Source organism: Anastrepha ludens, chromosome 2 (genome assembly GCF_028408465.1).
Source record: "Anastrepha ludens isolate Willacy chromosome 2, idAnaLude1.1, whole genome shotgun sequence".
Classification (NCBI taxonomy): domain Eukaryota; kingdom Metazoa; phylum Arthropoda; class Insecta; order Diptera; family Tephritidae; genus Anastrepha; species Anastrepha ludens.
Window position 1 is genome coordinate 52,012,767 of NC_071498.1, and position 22,897 is coordinate 52,035,663.

General features: G+C 34.3%; 1 protein-coding gene across 1 annotated transcript; it reads left to right on the forward strand.

The window, feature by feature from the left end:
* The first annotated feature begins 4,921 nt into the window (after positions 1 to 4,921).
* Positions 4,922 to 22,543, forward strand: LOC128871045 (arrestin domain-containing protein 3). Its single transcript, XM_054113299.1, has 4 exons — positions 4,922 to 5,686; positions 17,851 to 18,218; positions 21,309 to 21,807; positions 22,175 to 22,543. The coding sequence occupies exons 1-4, from the start codon at positions 5,575 to 5,577 to the stop codon at positions 22,327 to 22,329; spliced, it is 1,134 nt and encodes a 377-aa protein (XP_053969274.1). The 5' UTR covers positions 4,922 to 5,574; the 3' UTR covers positions 22,330 to 22,543.
* Positions 22,544 to 22,897: the final 354 nt, after the last annotated feature.

Below are 22,897 nucleotides of genomic sequence, written 5' to 3' on the forward strand. Positions count from 1 at the left end.
TGTCATTACTGAACAACATTTTTTTAAGTCGTTCTACACTTTTCGTGGCTCTAGGAACTGTAGCTGCGCTTAACCATGAACTGGACGAACTAATAAAATGAGTAAATATGATGCGCTTCATCTAAGCCCAAAGAATGAGATGGCTAGCTCGTATCATAAGAAGACCCTCGTAAAGAAATTCTCATACTTAACAAAAAATAATTGACGTTAAAACATTGACGACGAAAGCAAAAAGTAGACCAGGATCATGATGATGAAGGATGACATGAGGAAAATTAAAGTAAACCTTCCGTGGAAAGGATCAACCAAACATCGGGTGAAATGGAAACATTTTTTTTACAGTTGTGGCGTCAAACGATGATAATAATAGTTAGCAATAAGTAGGCAATTCAGCGAGATAAATAAAATTTCACAAGAAAGTGATTCTGAGGAAGCAAGCAAAGTATTGTATTTTTTGTTGTAATTTTATGGGCCGTAGGTTGCTACATCATCTTTCCTTCTCTTCTACTTGACAAGACATTTCTAGTAATTTCAAAGAACGTTGAGCAGTAAATGGGGACCCTGCTCTTACAAAACTTTGCCTTAATTTTGTCAGTTTAAGGTAGAGAGATATTTATTGGCTTGAAATATGATACTCGAATATACAATATATATTCTGCGTAAGTATGTAGATCACATTCACCATCCTCCCAGTTTTTCACATATAATTGATGGTGGAAAGTGTTCTCTAGTTGCTTATCTACAAGGATTTTGCTGATCGTCCTTGTCTTATAGGCTAATTCACAGCCTTCCTCAATATCTCTAGTATACATTGAATATTTATATGAAGTGACTAGTATTCAATAAAACAACATCCAAATCAAGTGTTTCGAACGCCGCAGAGTGAAGTTGAAATGTTAGGTTTACAGAATAGACTGGTGCGGGGCCAGCCGAGCCAGGGGCTTCGATGAAGTTGCACTGCACACTTAAACTGAAGTTGTATTTTTTCTACACTTAAACTGAAGTTTTATTCTTTCTACACTTGAAGTTGTATTCTTTCTAGTACCGCAAAAATAATTAAAAAATTATTGGACTCTGTTTTTATAGCATCTCTAAAAATAAATTAACCGATCGTGCTCGTTTTATATGCGAGCGAACATAAAATATTCCAGAGTACGTGACTTCAAAGAAATATAGCTTCGTGTAAGTACTAGGAATGTATAGAATAATTTTTTTCTATGTTTATGGGCCCGGAGGTTTCGGGACCCCGTGTTTACAATCCCGAGATACCGGGATTTTGATATACAATATTTTGCAACAACTTGACTAGAAAAAAATTGCATCTACACTGCGTTAAATAACTTTAGAACAGGTACTTATTTACAGGTTTTGAGAACTTATTTGCTTCTAGCTTAAGTGTATTAATTTTTTTATGAAAATTTAGTTTATTTTCCTTAAAAATCCTCATGCATATATAAAACTTTCAAACTGTGTTAAAATTAAAAAAAAAAAATTCAATAAACTCACAGAAAAATGTCATACTTTTTAATTAGCATTTTTACAAAAAATTTAGTGAGCAGTTTATAGCCCATTGAGTTTTAATATAATAAATGATAAGTCATGAGTGACACCAAAATGAGATTGATTTTTGACAATTTTTTTATTTTTTGGGATGTTGTGTGTTTTCGTCTAAATAAAAAAGTGTCGCGCATTCGTTATATCCCTAGAATTACGAGGGGTGCCTTTTATGTTTCGGGATTTGGCAACCCTGGTGTTGCAATCTGGCAATGACAGCTGTATCGCAAAGTTTGACATTTTTTGGCTTTTACGTACTCAGAACGTTTTGAAATACCAGCGCTATTTGTGTTGTTTACAGTAACTTAAAAGATTCATCTCGGTCCAAAAATGGAATTAAATCGTGAACATTTTCGTGCGATTATTTTGCAACTTTCGACGTGGATTAACTCAGCAACATTGCATGGATGAACTTAATTCATTTTTTGGCGATGAAGCTCCATCAAGGACCAGTGTTTATCGATGGTATGGTGAATTCAATCGTGGTCGTAGTTCACTCCAAGACGAATTTCGTGAAGGTCGTCCAAAATCAGTTGTTGTTCCGAAAACCATTGATGCTGTGCCCGAATTGATATTGCAAGATCGTCATGTGACCTATCGTGAGATTGAGACAATCTTAGGCATTAGTGGGACCAGCATACATTCAATATTGCATAAACATTTGTCTGTCAAAAAAATTTGTTCGCGTTGGATCACACACAATTTGTCAATCGCTCAAAAAAACGCTGTTGTCGATTGGTCGAAGGAAATGCTCAAAAAATACGATCGCGGGGCTTCGAAACATGTCTGTGACATCGTGACAGGTGATGAATCATGGATTTACGCGTATGAGCCCGAAAGTAAACAGCAGTGGACTGTATGCGTGTTTCAAGATGAGTCAAATCCAACAAAAGTTGTTCGCGCACGACGCACTTCCTAGCAAATGGTCGCCTGTTTTTTCGGAAGAACTGGACATGTCGCAACCGTACCACTAGAACAATGCAGCACAGTAAATTCTGAGTGGTACACAGCCATTTGTTTGCCAGTTGTCTTCCAAGAAATTAGGAAAACCAATCGCCAAAGACGGATCACTTTTCACCAGGACAATGCGAGCTCTCACACATCGGCTCAAACAACTGCATTTTTGAGCACCCAACACATCGAATTAATGGGTCATCCGCCGTATAGTCCTGAATTGGCACCGAATGACTTCTTTTTATTCCCGTACGTAAAAAACAAATTGAGAGGTCAACGTTTTTCGACATCTGAAGAAGCGGTTGCGGCATTCAGAATGCATGTTTTGGAGGTACCTCATTCAGAGTGGCAAAAGTGCTTCGACAATTGGTGCAAACGCTTGCAGAAGTTTATAGATCTTCATGGAGAATATTTTGAAAAACAATGAAGTGATTTTCGATGATTAAAATTTGTTTTTGTTCTCTAATGCCGACATATAAGAGGCACCCCTCGTACAAATAAAATCCAGTCAGACCTTGAAAACGATCGTTATTGTGCGGCAGTATTCTTAGACGTAGCTAAAGCGTTTGACAAAGTGTGGCACAAAGGCTTACTCTACAAAATAAAAATAATGATTCCTTTTGACTACTATCGTATCATAAAAAGCTACCTAACTAACCGAAGTTTCTATATTAAATATGACAATCAATGTTCAGATATTCATCAAATAACTGCTGGAGTTCCGCAAGGAAGCGTACTTGGACCTCTACTATATGTTTTATTCACCGCAGACATACCACCTCCTGACGAAACTAATTCATCAATTGCTACATTCGCAGGCGATACAATACTACTGGCATCGGACAAAAGCTTAACTATCGCTACTGAAAAACTGCAGCGATACACAAACGCAGTTAAGGAATGGTTCGATAATTGGTGCCTAAAAATAAATGAAGACAAAACCGTACAGGTTATATTTTCTACCAAAACAAAATTTATTGTAGTTCCAATTAAAATAAATGGCAAAGCAATTATAATTAAACGAATTACTAAATACCTTGGAATACATTTGGATTCGAAACTAAATTGCAATCACCACAAAGATCAAACAAATAAAAGAAAAACTTCGACAACTTCATTGGTTAGTCAGCACAAAATCCAGACTTACTATACAGAACAAGCTATTATTGTACAAAGCCATGATTAAACCAATCTGGCTATATGGACTACAGGTGTGGGGAACGGCTAAAAAGTCTAATATAGTAAAATTTCAACGACAATAATCGAAGATTCTTCGAATTTTGACCATGTCTGACAGGTACACGAAAATTGATGACATCCACAGGACTTTTAATATAGCAACAGTAGACGAAGAGACCAAAAAAATAGCAAGAAGCCACTTTGAAAAAATACAGGAACACAATAATGCAGAAATCAAAAAACTTCTGGAAAGGGGGAAAAACAGTGAAAGACGCTTAAAGAGAACTCGACCAAGCGACTTAATGAATGCTAGAAAATAATAAATGTGCAAAGGGGCTGATTTGCTGTTATATTGTTGTACAATTTTAATTATGTAGAGTAAAACTTGTATTGAATATTATTTAATTGTATATTATTTCGTTTATTTTAATTTTTATCGCTTTGGCACTGGTCATTAAGTGATGTATATAAATCCTGGCCAAATTGTTAAACAACGTACTTAATGTCAAAGGACAGATATATAAAAAAGGGGAACAAAAAAAAAAAAACAAAAAAAAAATCGTTATATGGAGTAAATGCGTAAGACCGCCGCAAAACAAAAAAAAAAAATTCACCCCGATTTTTAAGTTAGTTAAAATAGCTGTTCCTTAAATTGCAATTTTATGAGTCATCAATCTGCATACCTGCATATTTTTCTAAAAATTATGATTAAAAAGTATGAAATTTTAATGAAACTTTCTTGGTTTTTTTTTTGTTTTGAAAAACTTTGAAGATTGGATTTAATTTTCCAATAACTCCGTGATTTCCGGGACTAAAAAAACAGGGGATGTCGGAATCTCGGGATTCATATCCCAAGTACGTACAACAAAAGCAAAATACGATTGATTTTGCCTTCAAAATAAATCTTTTCCCCTTTCGAAAGTCAGCGCCGTCATAAACTGGTGGCAATAAATATCTATGCATATCCAATATTATACCAATAAATAATTTAATATCTGTGTTTCTTCCTATTTGTAGCGATAAACTTGAATGTTCGTTGCACAAGTTTCTACTGTCAAATGCTTTAAGCTGAACGTTACCGCTGACGTCCCGTCAAAAAATTTATATTCGCAGCCAAACAACCGAGGAATGGCTCGTATTGCAACTTGAGCGATAAGCGGAAAACCAAATTCACAGAAAATCGGCAAACATCGATATAAACCCAAAGCAGTCAATAGGCGGCGTAAGACCGGCCAGCGGAGCTAATAGCGAAGCGTCAACGGCAACCGCTTTAGATTACCTAGCGTTACGCCGCGACACACGCATTTAGCCCGAGCACCAGATTTGATTGGTTTCGTTCGGCGCACACCCGGTTTGTGTGGCGTTGCTGTGGATCGAACAGGCATTGCTAGCGCCGCAATCAACAACGCTTTAGTTTGAGTTTGAGTGTCGTGCAGTGCCTGTTGGAATTAGCCAACAACGGAAAATTGGAGGCGTGCAAAAAATTTATGCACATATGCACATATGCATAAATTTTTTAATTTTTTTTTAACGTAATTCCAGTAAAATCATACATATATGTACATGCATACATACCATAATTGTGAAATTGCACGATCATTAGAATGAAGCAGCGTCGCGGCGTCTCATCTTTATAAAATACATAAATTAATGTCTAAAGCAATTTACCCGATTATGAATGCAAATTAATTTGACGTGTTTGAAAGTGTATAAAAATTACAAAGCAATCAAAATTGGTTTCAGTTAAAAAGTCATTGATCAGCAAGGTTTACGAAAAACATGCATACTGTATGAAAGCAATTATTTTGGCATAAAAAAGTGAATGTTATTGATTTCACGGGGAGGAAAAAAATTCAACGAAATAAAAAAATAAAAATAAATTTAAATATGTCAACGGCTTGCCAATTTAAATTTTCGCGTACTACCCCAATCTACTATAGTGGTGAGCAAATAACTGGCAGCATAATATTGAGCACTACAAAACAGCTGCCAGTTGAAGGTGAGTAATGTGAAAACACACACATGCGCTTCTACTTGTATATGTGTTGAATACAATACGCTAGCCTTAAGACAAACCAGCTGTTAAGACTTGTCGCAATAATGCCAATGACGAACTCTACAGATTTCAGATGGCCAACCAAGTAAAGCATACATACCAGGGTGAATTAATATACAATAATAAAGGGTGATCAATTTAGAGGTATCGGATTTTAAATTGAAATAAACCTACGAAAATTCAAATTGATTGGACAATCTTTATTAGTTTTGTCTATAATCATTCATGACATTTGTTTTTTAAAGATAACCCCTTTCAAATGTTGACAATTTTGAATGACTCCCTGGAGGACTTCGATCGGTATCTAGTGAATAACTTTAGTAATGGTGGCTTCCAATGCCTTAATCGAAAGTTCAAGGTTCACAAAGAAAAGTCCAAAGGTGTGATATCACACGATATTGGTGGCCAATCCACTGCGCCGTCTTGTTGGAACCAAATGTTGTGGAGAGCACGAACTTCTATTTCCGGCATCAAAAAGTTGTTTATCATGGCCATTCACTGTTACATTGGTGCTAGGCTCGTCTTTGAAGAAATATGAGCCGATGAGTCCTTCAACCCATAAGCCATATAACCACACGAAATGGTAGTTTTCAATGGATGTAATGGCTGTTCTTGAGTGGCTTCGAGTTGCTCTTTAGCCCAAATATGGCAATTTCGCTTAACGAACAGAGCGTTGATTTTTATAATACAATTGTACGATGTGTAAACGTTGTTGAGGCGTAAGTCTTTCCATAATGAAATGCCAATTAATACCGAAAAAAATTATTTATTTAGTTTGACAGTAGTTATGCGTGATCTGTCAAAAAAGCCCTATTGAAAAAAGTATCAGGTCAACCATAAGTTCGTGCGTAGTTTACCCATAATTTCACTTTTGTACCATTTTTGCATACACAAAATTATTCGCGGAATATAACGGAACTATTTATATTTTCTTTGATATATTGTGCATTCAACAAGTGATTTTAATCGCGGATTGAAGCACGTGTTGTTTAAAAATAAAATGGAATCTTCGAACGCGTGTAAGAGGCATATTTTGTATCTTTTTATACAAGTGGTAAAAATGCAATAACTGCTGCTGCAGAAATAAACACTGTTCACGAAGAGGATACCGTGAGTGTAAGGACTGCGCAAAAGTGGTTTTCAAAATTCCGAAGAGGTAACTGCGACGTGGAGGATGCCCTGCGCTGGTCGTCCTGAAGTCTTTAACTCCGACGCCTTGCTCGCACTCGTGGAAGCTGAGCCAAATTTCACCGTCGATATGATAGCTCAGAGGTGAAATTCATCGCATGGAACAGTTCACAGGCACCTGGTTCAGTTGGGAAAGGTTTCAAAGCTGGAGAAATGGGTTTTATATAGACTCTCCGTCGCCAACCTTCAGCAGAGAGTGAATGTGTGTTCTCAGCTGCTGCAACGGCTAGAAAATAAAAGTTTTTTGAACCGTATCGTTACTGGTGATGAAAAATGGGTCCTTTACAATAATCCCGTTCGCAAACGCTAATGGTTAGATAAATATGAAATACCAGAACCGACCCCTAGAGATGGCTTTCACCCCAAGTGAATTCTCTTGTCTATTTGGTGGGATATGGCCGGTATTGTTTATTATGAACTTCTGGAATCAAACCAGACGATAACTGCTGATTATTATTCCCATCAGCTATCAAACCTGAATGAGGCACTTAACAAAAATCATAGAGACAAAGTTTTGTTTCACCACGACAACGCAAGACCTCATACCCGCAAGGCAAACATTAGGCAAGCTGAACGAGCTCGGATGGGAGCTAATGCCGCATCTACCATACTCTCCGGATATTGCACCTTGTTATTATCACCTTTTCCGTGGACTTCAATCCCATATGAGTAACAAGAACTACTCCTCAAAAGAAGCTATGAAAAAGGGATATCGAAGCGTATTTTGACTCCAAGAAAAAATTTTTGAGCAGGTAATTAAAAATTTGCCTAAATGTTGGGAAAAGATTGTAAATAATGAAGGAAATTATATTATTGATTAATAAATACTTTAAAATGTTTTTTTATTAATTTAAAACCACCTTCAAAAAACGCACGAACTTATGGACTGATCTGATGCATCCAATTTGATCACCCTTTAAGTTAGGGGCACGGCTGAGCTCCTCCCCCATTTATGTGTGATATACAGTGACTCACAGTTTATTTGATGCAGCCAAAAAAATTTTATTATTAAAATATCTCATATATATTTTATGGTATTTCCATTACAGAAAAAAATCTTAGGTATAGTTTATTGTATTTTTAAATAACATGTTTTATTTAATGACAAAAAATGTTTCTTCATAAGGAAGATATGGCAAATTAAAATAATTCAGTTACAGTTTTGAGGTCACAGCTTAAATGGTGCACTAAATTATTTAAAAAACAAAGACACATTAATATTTCAATTAGATGATTACGGCTAATACTTAGTGGGGTATCCCTTTTGATTCGCAACAGATTTTAATCGGGGAATCATAGATTCTACAAGTTTTACTGTATAATCGGAACTAATTTTATCCCATTCTTCCTGTAGTGCCCGTTTCAGATCAGAAGCATTAGAAATATTGTGGCTTCTTATTTTATTTTCCAGCACTGATCACAAAACCTAAATAACGTTGAGATCTCGACTCTGTGCAGGTGTCTGTACTACATGTAGGTAGTTGCAGATAAGCCAAGTTTTTACAATACCAGACATATGCTTGGGATCGTTGGCTTGGCAGCACCTAAACGAATCCCTAATGCCTATTTTATCCGCACTTTGTACTAAATTATCTTTTAGCAGTGCCAGATACATCTCTTTATTCATGTTTCCTTCGATAAATGTTAAATTTCCGACGCCTGAATAGGACCTGCAACGCCATACCATCACACTGCCCTCGTGGTGTTTAACTGTAGAGCGCAAATTACATGGCTGAAGCGCGGTGTTTGGTTTTCTCCAGACGCAGGACTTTGCATCAGTCCTGAAAAGGTTAAATTTGATTTCATCCGCAAAAACAATGCACTTCTAGAAATGTTCAAACGTTGTCTGCAAAACTCTATTCTTTGTTTTCTATTACTCGTACGAGCATTAATCAACGGCTTATTTCTGGCAGTCCTTCCATGAAAATTTTTTTGGCGCAGAACTCTACGAACAGTTTCAGGGTGGCAGATCTTGCTTAAGCATTTTTCGACTTCGTTCATTAATTTTGGAGCTCTTTAATCGGGTTTTTCTTTAACTTTGCGAAGAATCCACCTCTTATCTGCATCATTAAATATTTTATTTGGCGCAGATCTGCCCCAATCTTCTACGCTGTTTTCGTGCCGAAACCTTTCTATAATGTGATTGAAGAACTGATAGCAACAATTTCTGCAATTTTCCGTTGGCTTTTGCCCTCTTTATAATGACGAAATACGTCTTCCCTTTTTTTAAGTGAGGTTCGTTTTCCCATTTTAAGAAATTTAAATTTTTTCAACTTGTCTTTACACAATTTTTTGAGAACGACTTAGGACGCTAAGTCAAACAGAAAAAAATACATTTCACGGTTATTGCATTCCCACAGAAAATATAAAATACACTGCAATTTTGATGAGAAAACTATTTGATTTTATATTTTTTCAGCAGGCTTTGTTTTTGTTATTGTTCTTGCTGCAGTTGTAAACAGTACATATGTACATACATATCTCATTACAAGTCATTTTTTATTCAATTTAATAAACATCGAGTAATTTTCTTTTTTCTAAAAAAGTATTACCTACTGTGCGCAAAAAGTAAGAGGATTTTGGTTGTAAAATGAAAAATCTTTATTTATTCTTGTAAATCAATTTCATCCCCTTCAAAATAATCCCCTCTCGATGAAATACACTTATGCCAACGATTTTTCCAATCCCCGAAACATGCCAAATAGTCCATTTCCGGTGTAGCCATCAGCACCTTCTTCGATTCAGCTTTTATCTCCTCAATCGACTCGAAACGCGTTCTCCGCGTTCCTTCACTTTATTGACGTGTTGGTCATCTGTTGACGTCAATGGTCGTCCGGAGCGCTCCAAGTCATCAACACGTTCTCGACCCTCTATGAAGTCTTTGTACCACTTATAAACGTTTTTCTACGACATGGTCGAATCACCAAATGCCTTCTGCACTTCTCTGCTCAATCAAATCAGACATTGTAAAAATCGAAAAATGCACTCTTGGTCGTTTGGTAAACACAAGTGTAAATATATTACTGATAATGACATTCACATGAAAGTTCGCCCAAATGTTATTAACAGTGCTGCCAACTCATGAAAAAAATAACTAGAGCGAAATTTTAATCCCGCGAAGTTTGACAAATAAATTAAACTTACTTTTTCAATCAAATAAGCTGTGAGTCACTGTATATACATATGTATGTATATTTATTTATTTCCAAGTCACTTTTACACTAAATCGAAAAACTTGCCCACCCGTTAATCCCAATAATATCTACAATTATCTCCCGAACCCACGTCACAAAATATCTTGGCATGCATCTTGATAGCAAAATCACATGGAAAACCCACATTTTCATCAAACGGAAAGCTCTAGGAATAAAACTCAGCTATAGTAAACTTCATAATGCTGGAAAAAACAAACCAAGTTGAAGTGGCGTATATTTCGATATGCGAATAAATTGTTTACACAGACGAGTTTGTAAATATCTTGAAGAAAATAAAGAAAATATTAAATGTCGAATTTTAAAACAGCAATTGTTTATCTACCCCTTTCAAAAATTTATTCTTGCGTGTTTTATAAATGTTATATGTAAGTATTTAATTTTATAGGTAATCGACAACGCGAGTACTAGTTATTTGAGTTTTTTTCCAAACTAGCAAATAAAATAAAAATAATTTTAATAATTTTCGAGTTTTTCGACATAGGTGTAACATCAAAGCAAAGACACCAATTAGATTCGCGACTATACACTCCCCATTTATGTACATATTTTCGTCGTTAGTAGAAAAGATTGTTAAAAATAATTTATATGTACTCTCTCCTAACGGACACCTCTCTTAAGCGGATACCTCCCAAAGGTCAACACTTTTTTTCAGTGTATTCCACAAATCCCTTTTTTTCTTTTGAATTTTTTCCTCTTGAGCCAACAACCCTTTTTTAAAAATTTTTTTCGTAAGCGGACACCCCCCCACACAAATTGTTCAGTCCCTTAGGTGTCCGCTTAAGAGAGCGTACATAGTATCGAATTGGGGCGGACACTCTTTATTATATATTTAGCTGGAGTCCTACTCAAAATATTAATATTAATCTTTCACTAACTGTATTACTGAAGATACGAATAGGATTTTATGTGTTGTATAGCTTTATCAGTAGGGTTTCAGTCATATTCAGACTTATTTGTGATAATAAAATAATTGTAAGTATTTTCAATTTTCAAGTAGGTATTTCAAGACAGTCTGCGATAAATCTAAATAATTTGCAAATTGAAAAGTATCAATTAAAAGTACTAAATAATGTTTACATAAGTGAATATATTTTTAATTCCCACACTTGAGGGAAAAATATACATACATACGTCTGTTGTGAAGATATATTATGAAAGGTGAAGAAAAAGTCCACATCGCGTGCTTGTTTTATTTCGACGATAAAATTAACGTAGTTATACATAAAAACGCAAAAAGTGTGTACGCGTCAATTATGTATACCTATAAAGTGAGACGGTAGATACCTATGAAATGAGACTTTTTTTCAATTTCAAACGTTTATTAACAAAAAATTGTTACAAATTTAATCTTCAAAATAATAGCCATCGCTGGCGACACATTTTTCCCAACTCTCAGGCAAATTGTGGATGCCGCGCCAAAAAAATTGGCCGTCTTTGGCCGCAAACCAATCATCGAGCCATGTTTTGGCTTCTTCGTGAGAATTGAAGCGCTGCTCGGAAAGTGCGTAGCCCATCGATGCAAACAAATGATAATCGGAAGGTGCCAAGTCTGGTGAGGAAGCCGCATGCACCAGCGGTTCCCAATCGTACGTCTCCACCAATTCCCGGGTCGCTCTTGTTCGATGTGGCGGTGCATTGTCATCAAGAAAAATTACTTTGTGACGCCGATCGGCATATTCTGGGCGTTTTCAGTGTATAGCGCTGTTCAAATTGGCCACTTGTCCTTGGTAGCGTGCACCGTCAGCTGTTTAACCTGGTTTTAATAGCTCGTACCAAATCATACCACGCTGATCCCAAAAAACCCACAGCATTGTCTTGAGGCCGAAGCGATTTGGTTTGTTGTTGTTTTTGGCGATCATACGATCGTTTACGCTTGGGATTGGAGAAATACACCCATTTTTCATCACTCGTAACTATTCGATGCAAAAAAAAGAATTCCTTTTAACCCGGGAGAGCAGCATTTCACAAGTGGTTTTTCGGTTCTCTTGCTGCCTTTCAGTCAGTTCATGCGGCACCCATCTTCCGACCTTTAAAATCATGCCCATGTCTTTCAAACGTTTCGAAATAGTTTTTTTGGCCACTCCCAACTGCTCTGACATCATTTCTTCCGTTTGACCATCATCTTCATCCAACGATATTTGCAATTCGGCGTCGTCAAACTTTTTCGGACTTCGGAATTTTCAAACCACCTGAAGCACTGTGCTCTACTTAGAGCATGTCCACCATAAGCTTCTAACTGAAAATCAACGATGTCCGCAAATCGTAGTTTGAAGGCACGAAATTCGACATTTTTAAGAGCGATAAAAATGCATTGTTGTATGAAACGTATCAAACAATGAACTGAATATTGTTGACAGATGACAGACGAAAAAACCAAGACATTTGGGAAGGTTTCAAAACGCTCCTAGCGACATCTATGTACTAATAGCTGACAGTCTCATTTCATAGGCATATATATATACATAAAAATGTTATGGTTTTGCGCCTAATCTGCAATTTCTGAACCAACATTCAAGGTTCGACTCAATTTTTCTTATGCAGTTCATTGTGCAAACCAATGTTTTCTCCAGATTACAGAAAAACAAAAATTTTCATGATTTTTAAATTTAAAACAAATTTAATTTCGCCGATAATTTTTTTAATTTTTGAATTTTTTTTAGGGTAAATTTTTTTTTTTCTAATGTTTTTGTTTTTTAAATTGCAAGTTGTTCCTCCAGATTACTAAAAAATTTCTTTTTATTTTTTAATTGTTTTTATTTATTTTGTTTTTATTTTTATGTTTTTAATACTTTTTTAAATTTGTTTTTAAGGTATGCAATCAGAATGGACCGCCATTTTTTCAAAATGTGTCTTTCTTTGTTATCACTCTTTCCGCGATATTTGACCTGCTGAGTTTTACCAAAATCGCATTTTTTGTGCTTTTAAAAATTATAATTAGAATCATACTGAAAATAGCTACGTACTGATTTTCATTGCGAAATATCAACTTTTATCTTGACAAATTATTTTTTTTTAAAGGTGGGTAAGATCCCAATATAAGATAAGTTTCCTCAAGGGGGAAAGTAACCTCTGCATATGCAAATATTTATTATATATGCATTTTTATCCAACTTCCACATTTTGTATTTTTTTGACAAACATTTGAAAATTCGACAAACTATTGCCTATTTCACTTAAAACTATTCATGTGGGAAAAGTGTCTAACTCATGAATTGAAGACGGTTGTGGATCAACGTATTAGTGGTTTAAGTTATGCGGACTGTTTCCTAAGAGAATGGAAAAAAACTGTACTATATTTTGGAAAAATTCAAAAACCATTGAACACATTTTCGAAGCATTTTATAGGCTTAGAATTTAAAATAAATTGAAATGAAAATAATGAAATAATGAAAATAACATTTGTCAAAATCTAAATAAAAAGTTGGCCCAAGGCACATAGAACAGGTATAAGTATTAACAATAAATCAGTTTATTTAATTTTGTCCATTTATTTGCAATCTTTATTTATTGATTTTTGCCATTCCATCAACCAAAAGCTTAAAAAGAATAAATATGTATTGATATTATTGCTCTTCTTGCTGTTTAATGTTCCTTGGTTGGCCCGCGGCTGGTTTCGGTTCCAATTAATTATAAAATATCAATTCATTCAAATAGCCGCGCATTAGCTCATAATGCAACCCATATTTTGCAGCACACTACCTAGGGTTTCACACCCTATTTCAGCCAAACAATATTGTATGAATCATACTTTAACGTCACTCTATAAAAAATCATGTTCAATGGTGTCAAATCACAGCTCCGAAGAGGCAAACCGACATCACGAAAAAGACTAATTATATAAATAAATAAACAATAAAATAAATAAATAATAAGATTGTTCGAAGAAAAATGGGAAACGTAAGATCGGGATGCGTTGGTTTCTCTATCATTACGCGTGTATATTCAGAGCTATGAATGCAATCCTTCCGCGCTGTTGAAGGCGTAATCGCAGGCAGGGATGGAAGTAAGGATGAAACGATCAGCTGTACGACGACATGGATATAGGCCAGCGAATTAAGTGGAACGGCTAGGTCTTGTCATACGAATTGACGCAAACCCGCCGGCTGAGAAAATATTCGAGACGATGCCCGAAGGTGGTGGCAGAGGAAGAAGAAGGCCTCCATTGCTTTGAAAGGGATATGTGGTGAAGAACTTGGCTTCACTTGGCATTTATAATTGGCGTCAGCAAGTAAAAGAAACGACTGGCACGCCATGTCGAACTCTGCCAAAATCGCTTCGGCGTCAACTGCGCCAATAAAGAAGATGAAGAAGTACAGCAAAGTTTGATTATGAACGTCGCTGCTGAGATGAAAATGGGTCTTATACGAAAAGATAATTTTTGAGTAAAATGGGCATCATTGAACTGTTGCTCCAAAGCCGTATACTCGTAGAGTTGCAATATTTTAGCTGGTCTTCCGCTTCCAATTTTTGTGTTGAATTTCTCTTGTAGGTCAAGGTCTTTGTGCAGAATTACAATATGTTGAGGTCTGGGTGGCTATTGTTCAGTTGCTGAATTGTGGTTGAGTTGACCTAACTTGGCCTAACGCTAGAAACATAATCATATTGACATACTGACATACATACGTAAAAGATAATCATGAGTAGAACTGGCATATGATTTTTAACCTGTCATATTGTCCTGTTTTATTGATTAATTTGGGAAAAAATTCAACTTCTTTATTTGTTAAAATGAAATATAACTATCAATAATTATATGATATTATAATATTATATATTATTAATCATATGAAATTTAACAAGGCCTTCCGCTGATAAACTAATATGGATTTGTATTATATGCATTTTCTTAATTTTTTATTATTAAAATTTTATTTTTATTTTATTTTTTCCCCTAATGGAGCTAGGGCGTCACTTTTGCATGCTAGTGAAGGTAAACCACGTTTATTTATAGTATATTTATATTTATTTATTATCAGTAAAGAAAAAAACATACAACAATTAAACTTCTTTAGTAATCAACGAAACTTAAAAATCATATTTCTTTGAGTACTAATCAATTATATTTTACTAATAATTTTCATAATCAGCAATTTTGACTTTTAAGACAAGCTGTTTTATATATCATTTGATAAGCATATGCATACATACATATAAAAGTCAGTCAGATATAGCTTAGGCGCATGTCAATGCTGCGGTCACGAAGAATAACTTTTTGACATTTACTGCACTTTGCATTTGCTTTATTGTAGAAGGTACGTTTTGCTTGGCACTAGTGAGTAAGAAATTTAAAACATTTATTAGAAGATAAGAAAAATATACTGGCAATTAGTAATTTAAGTCTATTAAAATCGCTCCGAGAGTGAAACCGCCTAAAGTCGGAGCTTGGTATTGTGCTCAAAATGTTTGGTAATCGTAGTAGATCAATCTGGCGCTGATGAATGAAAATCCAACCCATGACGAAAATAAAGCAAGGGAAGAAGAAAGCGATACCTATGATGAGGATTAAGAGGCTGCAAATTACTAAATTTTCGATAAGGACATCAACGAATGTCTCGACTTGACAGATGCATTAATTGATGCAATAAATCTGAGTATCCTGTATAATTTTGAAACACATTCAACTGCAACTCTTTCATCAGAGGAAAAAACAGCAGCCGCTTCCGATCCAATTGGTCCAATTTCAATCGATGCTTCTGTTGCTCTTCGGTCTCAATCAAGCAAACGTCGACGTAAGCCTTAGCTATGAGTTGGATTTTAGGATGGCGAACCTGCTGTTCCACCGAGTGGTGCTTTTCTTCATAATTCAAATGAACTAACAAATAATTCATCCACTCTCAATTAAGTTACTTGGAAGAAGAAGCATTTGTGCTTACATGCGAGTGAGCTCGTGTTCCAAGGCCACAAAAAAATACCAGCAGAATTCAAAGTATTGAAGACGCTTTTTGATTGCTTCAAATATTTATTGACAGATTGGTTTCTAAATGTACGGATAGTTTAGTAGTCCCTCACTTGTTTTAAAACTTTATATATATTGTATATTTTCGTGTTTAGTCCTTGATCGAGCAAATGAATTTACTTGTACATTTATGCTCGTCAAAATTATGTCGGAAAACGTTATGAAACAGATGGAGCTTTATTGGCATTATGTTCTTCATGCCAGTCTATCGATATCCAAATGTTCGTTCGTATTGGGGAAATCATTCCTTTGAAATAATAAAAAATACGACGACTCGAAAACGATTTAATAAACTTCGTAAACGACAGCATTTCAACGTTGATGAGCAAATGTGTTTTACAGGAAAAATGCAAGGCAACCCGACCTATCAATATGTGCCAGCTAAGTCACATAAATGGGAACAAAACTTTTCTCTATATACGAATCGACTAATTCATATGCTTCCGAGATTTACTCAGGCACTGGAGATAACATCATCCTGACCTTGGCGCTGCATCAAGTCTCTTTGTAAGACTTTCTCAAAATGTTCCGGACAACGTCAATCATATTATCTATTTTAATAATCTTTGCACTTCGCTTGGCCTGATTGTCTACCTTCGGAGTGGCGGTACTTACTGTTTGGGCACTGTACGAGTTAATCGTGTGCCAAACTGCAACTTGCCTTCTAATGCTGCACTTGCTACAAAAAATGTTTGACATCTCCAATGTTGACGAAAGAAAGATACTCAGTTGCAAAACTTGATGGAATCGAAAAAATAAAGAAAATATCGAGATTAATTACCCAAATGTTATATAAGAATATAATCACGATATGGGCGGCGTAGATTTGATGAACAGGCTTGAAATAAGAATTAATATCCAATACAAAAAAATTATTCATTTGCAAAATTTAAGCGTAAATGTCCGATTCCGCCAAAGGTCGGAGAGATATTTTTACCTGTACCACGCAAAGTAAGAGTCTAATAAACGACGGATTTAAAATTCGTTCATTTTGACCAAAAATTTGGCTAAAATCATTTTTTGAGCCCTATATAAAAATCAGGCATTGGAGGGTTAACAACTGAATGTTGACAACAGGTGGAAATTTCTCAAAATTTATTACAAAACTTAAGCATACAAGGCTCGTTTGGTGCATCAAATCGACGGAGAAATTAGTATGTCCATAAATTTTTCAAAGCGTACAGCGATGCATTTCTCGACGTGCTTGATTTTCGGCCACATCTTTGGGTGGGGTGCGAAATATCTGATATATTGTAATAAAAAAACACAAAATTGAACAAGCGACCAATCAAAATTACACCTTTTTAAAATAACTACTAAAATTATTTGATTAGCTGATTTGTGACGAACACAATTTACTGCTTTATCACATCCCAATGGAATAGCAAAAACCAAAAATTCACACTAATTCGGCTATGATAAGGGCGCGCCTTGCTTAGATAAACGATAGCTGCTCTCAAAAGCATTTATCTTAACAATTAGCAAACATTTGCAATTCGCACAAACCACCAAAAAACAAAAAAACAAAAAAAAAAAAGCGAGCAAGTCGTAAAACTGATAAAAAATAATACTCCAAAATTTATGGATGTAAATAAGCTGATGCGAGTTTTACAATGTTAAAAGTTGCAATAAAATGCTAACACAACTGTTAATCTTTACCATTCGTATGTCTGTTTTATTTATAACTTTCATATTTATTTAATTTGTTTGTTTGTTTGTTCTGCTGTTTTGTTTTCACACTTCGATAGCAATACAACTCTCATTGGTTGGAACTGAGCGCGTACAATGGCTAGAGAAGAGTAGAGGCGCATCCCTTTTGCATGACGACATCATTGAGAAGGATAACAAGGAGCTCTATAGTGGCAAGCAGGAACATTTATGTGAGTCATATACGCTTGTGAAGTGCATGCGATTGCAAGCGGGTGAGGTGCGTGTGGAAGAATTTTGCTTTACTTTGCCACACGATGCGCCAGCAAGCTGTGAAATGTCGCATGGCGAAGTTGCTTACTGCGTGCGATTGGTGTTGCAGCGGAAATCGGTTTTCAACAAAGTATTCACAGCGCGTATAGTTGTCAAAAATCGTTTGGACTTGAGTGATGCAGCGGAGTTAGTTGAGGTGAGTAAATAATGGAAAATTTAATATTGGAAAGAAAACACAAAATAATGTGAATTGAAGGAGAAAGAAAAAATATTAAAATGGCCTGCATATTAGAGTGGCTCGAAAGAAAATTTATTTTAGGATCGAATTCTAATAGTTCGGAAAAGTTGCACTGTTAGACTAGTAAAGTGTGTGGCAAATTTCAGCCCAATCGAAGGATATCTTCTGTCGCCAACAGAAACCTCAAATATACAATAGAAATTTCAGTTGATATTTTGAAAAATTTTATTTTTTCAGGATATTTTTTTTTTCTCTATGCATACATATCGGAGCACATTTCATACCAAAATAATAACTATAAACTAATTGAACATAAATTTATCCAAGATTAAGCACCTGTACACTATAAAATAATAATAAAATGTTATTGATTGTGCCCGTTTATTGCCTACTTTTTATTGCGAAAATACGAGTACATAAATATTTTTGTAGCCCAGAACTCACCACGTGGAGGTTGCTACACTTTGGGTTGAGGCATAGTTTGAGGGGATGCTGAAGTACACCGAATGAATCCATCCCAAGCGTCACTTCCGCATACTTGAAGGGATGCTTCAGTAACGAGTTTCACCATTCGCTCCACCGTAAGTGTGTGGCATGGATATTTAGAGAATGCCCAATTTTCATACACGTTGTTGGATGATAAAATATCCTTAAGAATTTCATTTGTTACGTTCGCCGAGCGTAGAGCAAGAAGGAGAGTTTTCTGGACCACAGAATTTTTTATTAGAAATTTGCTTGGTCATCTCATCGCGGCGACGTTGTCTTTCTATAAGTTTCTTTGTTTCATGTATGTCCTCTGTTCCGAAACGGCCAATACGCGCACCTCTTTGGTCTGACAGAAAAGCTTGCTCTTTTTGAGGAACTTTTTTCTCTTGGACATGAGCAAGTTGTAAAATCTTGACACTTTCAAGCTGAAATATCAAAAAATCGGGAAGCATTCGCCTTAAAGTCATCAGCACGTTTTTCCAGAGCAGGACTTCTATGTGCAGAATACAAACCCTTTTTAATTTCTCTGTACTTTTTATGATACTCATTTATCATGTACATTGCGCGTGAATCTGAGACTGTGGGAAATACAAATTATTTTCTTGGCAACTTGTCCGGCTACGATCGAAAAGGCCGGCTCTCTGTTTCCTCCTGACTCTACTCCCAGTTCCAGTCTTTGCAAAAACAACATCTCATTACATCTTCATAACTTGGTAGTTGATGATCTGGCAAATCTTTAGGACTTCCAAACATTGAGCAATTAAACGTTTGTCTTAGGGAAAATTTGATGAGTGCCATTGTCGTCATATAAAATTTTAATAAAAGATTATAATTAAGTGGTTTTATACGAAGCAATATTTTTCGAATAAAGCGGAAGAGAAAATAGACAAAGTAATTACTGTAACTTGAATTCAACTCGCAGTACAAGGACGAGCTACTGGGAGCTCTATAAACGTATTGCTTCATCAAACAAACAGAGTGAAGTGTGCTGAATTAAATTGTTTAGGTGGGCATTCTCAAATAAAATTTGTATTTAATATACATATACCGGTATGATAACAAATTGTATTTTCAAAAAAGTTAAAATTGTTCAGAATTTAAACTGAAATTTCAAAATTTGAGGCCTCTGCTGGCGACAGAAGATATCGTTCGATTGGACTTAAATTTGGCACACACTTTATTAGTCTCATAGTGCAACTTTTCCGCACTATTAGAATTCGATCCAAAAAAAACATTTTTTTCGGCCCACTCTACTGCATATTTTGCGACCACTTTTGGTTTACAGCTGTCACTTTTAATATTTTTCAAACAACGAGAGTTTTTAAAGAATATTTTAATATTTCGTAAAAATTTTAAATGACATGAAAACTGTAAATTTCATAAAAACCGCAACATTCATTAAAATCGCAAATTTCATAAATATTTTACATTTCACAAAAATTTTATTTTTCACAAAAATAGTAAAATTCATAAATTTTTTTTTTAATTTCCGAGAAATTTTAAATTTCATAAATATTTCAAATATTATACAAATTTTCAGTTTCATAAAAATTTTTATATTATAAAAATTGTAAGTTTAATAAAATTTTTTAATTTCATACAAATTTTATTTTTCTTAAAAATATGAAATTTCATAAAAAAAAATTATCTATCATAAAACTTTAAAGTCTCATAAAAATTCTAAATTTCATAAAAATTTAAAATTTCATAAAGTTCTTAATTTCGTAAATATTTTAAATGTCATAAAAGCTATAAATTTCATAAAAGCTGTAGCTTTCATTAAAGTCACAAATTTGATAAAAATTTTACAATAATTTCTAAAGAACTTTAAAATTCATAAATATTTGATATATGATACAAATTGTTTATTTAATAACAGTTTTAAATTTCAAACAAAGTTTATATTATATTATATATCATAAAACTTTTAAGTCTCATTAAAACTCCAAATTTCATAAAAATTTTAAATTTCATAAAATTCTAAATTTCATAAATATTTTATATTTCATAAAAACTTTAAATTTCGCAAAAATTTTAGATTTCATAAAAATAGTATACTTCATTGTAAATTTTATTTAAGTTGTAAATTTTATAAAAATTTTTAGTTTCATGAAAATTTTTAATTGTATGAAAATTTGACACTTTATAAAAATTTAGAATTCATAAATATCATAAATTTAATAAGAAGCTGAAAATTTCCTGAAAGTTTTAAATTCCAAAAAAGTTTTAAATTTCATAACAATTCTAAATTTCATATAAATTTGAAACTTCATAAAAATTTTAAATTTTATCAAGTCTTAAATTTCATAAAAATTATAAATTTCATAAAAGCTGCAAGTTTGATTAATACCGCAAATTTTATAAAAATTTTGCATTCCACAAAAATAGTAAATCTCATAAAAATTTTAAATTTAATAAATTTTGAATTACAAAAAAATCGTATACATCATAAATATCCTAAATTTTAGAAAAATTTATTTTGAACTTCATAAAATTTTAAATTTCATAAAAATTTAATATTTCGTAAATATTTTATATATCATAAAAATTTTAAATTTCCAGCCTCAAAAACTAACCATTACCAGTGCGCCGTCGAACGTTCATGAGCCGCTCCACTTCAGCCTACCCACTGGCACTGGCTATGTGCCGGGACAAGCTATCTCCTACACGTTACATGGTCGACACATATTTGCATCATGCACAAAACTGAGTGTGAATTTATATGAAGCAAGTAGTTTTCGTGCAACCAGTCCCCAGAAGAAAACAAAAGAGTTTCTCAAATTGCTAAAAAGTGATGCTCACAAAATATGTTCCTCATATGTGATGGTGTGCGGTCGACTAAATATACCGCTAATGGTGCACATTTCATTGAGGAGTAATGAAAATAGTCTCATACAAATAAGTCATTATGTGGAAGCTGTGCTGATTAATAAGAAACGTATTTTACATAAGTTTTTTATACCGATTGTGATTGGTACAGTGCCGCCTAAAAGAAAGCAACTAATAGCGGTGGAAAAGAACGTGGAGGAGGTGGAAAATTTTTACTGTTACGATAATTTGGGTGAGTGTAAACGTGAAATAGACTCTGTTCTATTAAAAATATATTAAACATATAAATAAAATTGTTCGATTTTGTTTAATTCTAATTAAAAAGTGTGAAATATTAAAGCAATTCTTTTTTAATTTTTTAATTATGCACTAAGTTTGAAACTTGAATTTATATAGTTTTTATAGTAGAATGGACTTTGTTTTCATAAAAAAATTATCAAAATTAAATACGAAACAAATAAATTGGAAAAATGTGTCAATAAGCCCTAGTGCTATAACTATTTAGCGCAGTTTATATAATGCGAATAACTACTAAAACCAAGAGAAAAATTTTGTTTTAAACCACTTCCATTTATTAAACTTTTTTGCTTTTCTTTCAGCAACTGATGCAGTTTGTGATAGATCAACAGAAAATAGCTACTTTATAACTGATTGCCATACATTCCTGCCAAAATTATCCTCTGCTCTGCTATGCGATACTTGGGCAACACCGGAAACTATGTTGCAGCAACATCTTGCTACGAGCTGTAGCTAGTTGGCGCATTGCGAAGCAGTCGCTTGTGATAGTTTGCAACCGCTGTCAATACAAAACTTATGTTTTACGTAAGGTGCAGATAGCTTTGGCACCAAATTAACTGAAGCAAAAAAAAGGATATATACTATAATATGTAGATGCATTTAGTATACACTCTTCTTTCTAATTATTATTATTAACAGATAGTATTATTACAATAAAAAATATCTAACAACAACCAAAATAAATTCAATGAAATTGTGAATTCTCTGGTTTTCTTAGCTTGAACATTTCATCATCTTTACTGTTCGTGAAAAATTTGAGACATTTGTCTGCCTCGACTGAGTCTTATGAGGAACATACGGATGGCAGAAGTTTGTAACACTTTTTCAATCTGTCTTGTAGGAAGTATCTTAAGCCGGATCATATAATCTAGTATAATATAACTGACATTGGAATGTGCTGAAAATCAATCGGAAGTTGAATCGGATTTTTGGTATCTTAAAAATCATTCAGCAATTTGGCGCATTTCGGGTTTTATGCTTACTTGGAGAGAAAAAGAGTCTGGGTCGAGCGCTCGAGACCCCCA

Coding starts and splice junctions, on each gene's coding strand:
- LOC128871045 (XM_054113299.1), top strand. CDS start 5,575: ATGTCAACGGCTTGCCAATTTAAATTTTCGCGTACTACCCCAATCTAC. Junction 18,219..21,308: donor ATGCAGCGGAGTTAGTTGAG/GTGAGTAAATAA, acceptor TTAAATTTCCAG/CCTCAAAAACTAACCATTAC. Junction 21,808..22,174: donor TTACTGTTACGATAATTTGG/GTGAGTGTAAAC, acceptor CTTTTCTTTCAG/CAACTGATGCAGTTTGTGAT.